The sequence below is a fragment of the Trachurus trachurus genome (assembly GCF_905171665.1).
Source record: "Trachurus trachurus genome assembly, chromosome: 6".
Classification (NCBI taxonomy): Eukaryota; Metazoa; Chordata; class Actinopteri; order Carangiformes; family Carangidae; genus Trachurus; species Trachurus trachurus.
In genome coordinates this window covers 1,649,558-1,653,748 of record NC_139897.1, presented here as the reverse complement: position 1 = coordinate 1,653,748, position 4,191 = coordinate 1,649,558, and the positions used below count along the sequence as shown (strand labels likewise).

General features: G+C 44.6%; 1 protein-coding gene across 1 annotated transcript; it reads left to right on the top strand.

The window, feature by feature from the left end:
* LOC310987189 (uncharacterized protein) lies at positions 1-3,849 on the top strand (the record flags this gene model as incomplete). Its single annotated transcript, XM_083973382.1, has 2 exons — positions 1-196; positions 2,858-3,849. The coding sequence occupies 2 exons, from the start codon at positions 1-3 to the stop codon at positions 3,847-3,849; spliced, it is 1,188 nt and encodes a 395-aa protein (XP_083829508.1).
* Positions 3,850-4,191: the final 342 nt, after the last annotated feature.

Sequence of the window (4,191 nt, the reverse complement as noted above, 5' to 3'; positions counted from 1 at the left end):
ATGTCTAAAGTAGAAGTGTTCAGAGAGCTGGTGAAGCAGCGCCTGAGTGCGGCTGCTGAGGAGATATTCCGACTGTTGGAAACTATCGTAGCGGAGTATGAGGAGGAAGTGAGTCGGTCAAAGCAGGAGAACCAGCGGCAGCGCAGACTGCTGGACTTACTGCTTCTACAACCTGAGGTCCGGTTACACAGAGCAGGTTGGTGCAGCTTCACATCACGACCCGTGGCATTTTTTCTAGAGAACTGACCGTTTTCCATTTAAAACGTTGAATTCAGTAGGTTAAACACAGTGTGGTTGATAAGTGAAAGCAGCCAGTCAAGTTTGACGGCTACGTGTCTGTGGGGAGATAGCCTACTCTGCTGTTTACTTTTACAAACTGTCAAGTACAGTAATACGGTAATCACTATTGGGCAGAGCGGTTATTATTTATAAGGTGCTGCGTGTTTTTAGTTTCACTTTAAAAGTTCCGTCTCTGCCCAGCTCCTCCTCCCTCCTGTTTTCCTGCCCCCAGCAGGGCTCTGACATTAGTTTCAGGTTGGATTTTCGACGGACTTTCGCTTCGTTCACGGTTTGCTCAACCTCCAACACCTCGCTATTAACTAGCCTACCGCGATCTCATTTAGGGACCATCAACAAATTACCATTGAAGTAACATCCAACCAGTGTTATTTAATATCTTCTAGAAATATTTATCTAATAGCCTATATTAAGTTTATCTTATTACAGATGAATCTGACACACTTTGTATGGTATTTTAGTGCTCCCTCTATTTTATATCAATAATTTTATGGAATCAATCATATCAATAGCTTCCAGGTTATGCAGGACTGTGTGGGACATAGGTTTAACACTCCTCGTAGTTTTGTATGAATTTTTAATACATTTCATAATGTAAATATGCTCAATGACCCACTGAGGAACACACTTGTCGAAACCGGTCTGTTTGATCGCCTGTATAGTGAGTTATTAAAAGTTTGTAACGAAGGACACTGAGTGTTGCTGCCTTTTTCTTGTTTATACTATTAGCTCATTAGCTTCCAGGTCTTGAGGTCAAGACTGTCAGTCATTGTCAGAAATTGGAAATTTCCATTAAATAATTGATATGAAATAGAGGGAGCGCTAAAATACCATACAAAGAGGTGTGTCTCATAAAACAAGTGTAGTACTATGGTCCTGCACTGGTTTGGGGTCAATAGGCCACATGACCAGGAAGCTACTGAGAGTAGTGAGATAAACTAAATATATTAGAGAAATATTTCTGGAAGATATTATAAATAACACTGGTTGGATGTTATTTCAATGGTAATTTGTTGATGGTCCCTAAATGAGATTGCAGTGGTTAAAGGTCCCATATTGTGCTGTTTTTCAACCATTTCACATGGGTCTAAGTTGTCCAACCATATTGTATTAGTGTATTGTGTGGTTGAGGGGTAAAGGGAGTACTGGTTGTGGATTGGATAGTGTTTGTGCATGTGTACTGCGTATGGGTAGGAGGGTTGGGGGTTAAAGTGTAATGTTGCTGTTGTAAATATTGTGCTATTTGTCTTAATGTAATTTGCTACCTTTATTATAGGTCTCATTGCCATGCTCCATCCGGCAGGGGGACTGCCAACGGAAATTAGCCTATTGGCTATAATTGGGTGCATTTACATTTTATCTTTTTAAAATGTTCATTAATGTAGGCTACACTGTCCCTCTCGAACAAATAAAGGAAAATGAAAATGAAAAATTCAATCTGCAGCTCTACATCTCAGCAATCTAAAAGTGTCTCTCCAGAGCTCTCCTGAGAACCAGCTATTTCTGTGTCTGCACCTTGAAATGCAAATAAGATGTGTAAACCACGTCCACTCCACACCTGTCACAGGGAGAGGGTGTGGTTTTCACTACAGGTAGCCTACATGTGCCAGTGTTGACAGAATAGGGATGGAGTCAGGCATTGATTTCTGAAAAAAAAAAAAGTTTCTGAGACTCTCATTTTGTCAGAAAAAATGTATATGTCCCTTTTTTACTGTGGCAGAAGGAGATACATGGACTCCTACAGCCATCAGAAAGTTCTGTGTGAAACTGTCAAATAAAAAAACAAGTGAAACTGAGGAGCAGCACAAACTGTGCACGGAGCGACTGATGAGAAGCTACCGGGGAATATTGATATTATACCGTTCCAATATTCTCCGGTCCGCGATTTCATTTTTAATGACGGACGGCTGTTTTTCAGTCAATGATTCAAAACGGTTATCTGGCGGCCGCGGCGGTACTGACCGCTCCTCCTGTACCGCTTCATGTCAAATGACGGACGGGGGGAGGGGAGGGGGGGGGGGGGGGGTCGTGACTGTCACTGTTCCGGAAATGCCTCACCGGGCGGAGCTCACGTTTTTCCAGACTGGCCCAGGTGGAGTCACCTTAGTTCGGTGCTTCGTGACATCAAGCTGCACAGCACTTCCAATTCGCCCGTTTGGAGACACGATCTCAAAAAAGTGTAGCAATCAATTAAGGGAGTGAACAGACTTTTTTCACCTCCAGGCGTCATAGAAAGACCACGGGAACACATACTGTAGGACTGCTACAAAACCTGTAGAAAGTGGATTTTGCATAATATGGGCCCTTTAAGAGCGAGGTGTTGGAGGTTTGAACAGACTGTGATCGAACAGCCAACACTGGTTGGAATGAAAGTAGTCGCCGCTAGATCCGAAGAGAAGGCCCGTCAAACATCCAACCTAAAACTAATTTCACTGCAGTGTACTGTGGCAGGTCCTTGTCTCTGGTCCCTCAGCAGGTCTCTGATGTCACAGAAGGTCTCTGGATTTGTTAGTGTGTGTGACTGCTTTATTATGTTTGTTTGTTTTGGTGTCTTCTGCAGATGCTGAGCCGGACCCAGAGCCGTCACACAGTAAAGATCAACAGAAGCGGCGATGGAGCAGTCACATGAGAAAGCAGCGTCAAGGAGCTCGAAAACAAACTGAGGACAACACAGAGGTGAAGTCTCCCACCAACAGCTCAGGCCAACAGGTGGAGTCAGAAGGTGATGGACAGGGCTGTGAAGTACCAGAGTCCTCAGACCCTCACTCTACCGAGAACAGTAATGAACACCGCACAGAGACAAGGAAACCTCAAGCAGATTTAAAATCAGTGAAAAACAACGGAGTCCCTAGAGGTGATAAAAAACACGAACGTGGCAAGAAGTCGCTTAGGTGCTGTAAGTGTAATAAAACATTTGACCCCGAGGACTGTGGACAAATGAGAAGTCCCTCAGGAAAGAAATCATTCATCTGCTCAGTGTGCGTTCCCACATCTACACAGAGCTCACATTTAATCTCAGAGAAGATAAGTCACTCAGGAGAAAAAACCTTCATTTGTGTGATCTGCAAGAAACAGAGCAACCACAAAGGAGATGCTGTGAGACACATCAGGACTCACACGGGGGAGAGACCGTTCAGCTGCTCCGTTTGTGGCAAAAGATTCACACAGAGCGCAGGTTTGAGGATACACATGAGGACCCACACAGGCGAGAGACCGTTCAGATGCTCCCACTGTCCTAAAGGTTTTGTCCAGAGTGGAATCCTGGCCAGACACATGAGGATTCACACGGGAGAGAAGCCATACAGGTGCTCGGAGTGTGACGCTAGTTTCTCACTGAGCCAGTCGCTGTTGAAACACATAAGGACCCACACGGGAGAGAGGCCGTTCTCCTGCTCCATCTGTGATAAAAGATTCACGCAGAAAGGACATCTGACACAACATATGACACACCACACGGGGGAGAGGTCCTTCAGCTGCCATGTGTGTGGGAGGAAATTCACTCGACAGTCAGGGGTGAAACAACACAAGTGTGTTCCTAAGAGCAGTGAATGAAATGATGCTGCAAAAACAGAGAAACCTCCCAGTTCAGTAAATTTTACTATACAGACAGTTATTGAGATAGGAACAGCGTGAATTGAGATGCATACATACATAATAGAGCTGTACAGTTGCCCTGAGCTCAACACACTGCAATTCAGGGAACAACTGAATAACTGAATAGTGATGAACAAGACTGGGATTTGTTGAATACGCACTTGTTGTGACTTTTAAGTTAGTTCCACCTTGCTTCTTCCTCCAGGCTTCTGTCTGCTGGATACGGCTCCACTGAGAGCAGAAGCTTGCCACCAGCTGCCATGCACCGAGGACTCAGCACCACACATGCTCAACCTCTCT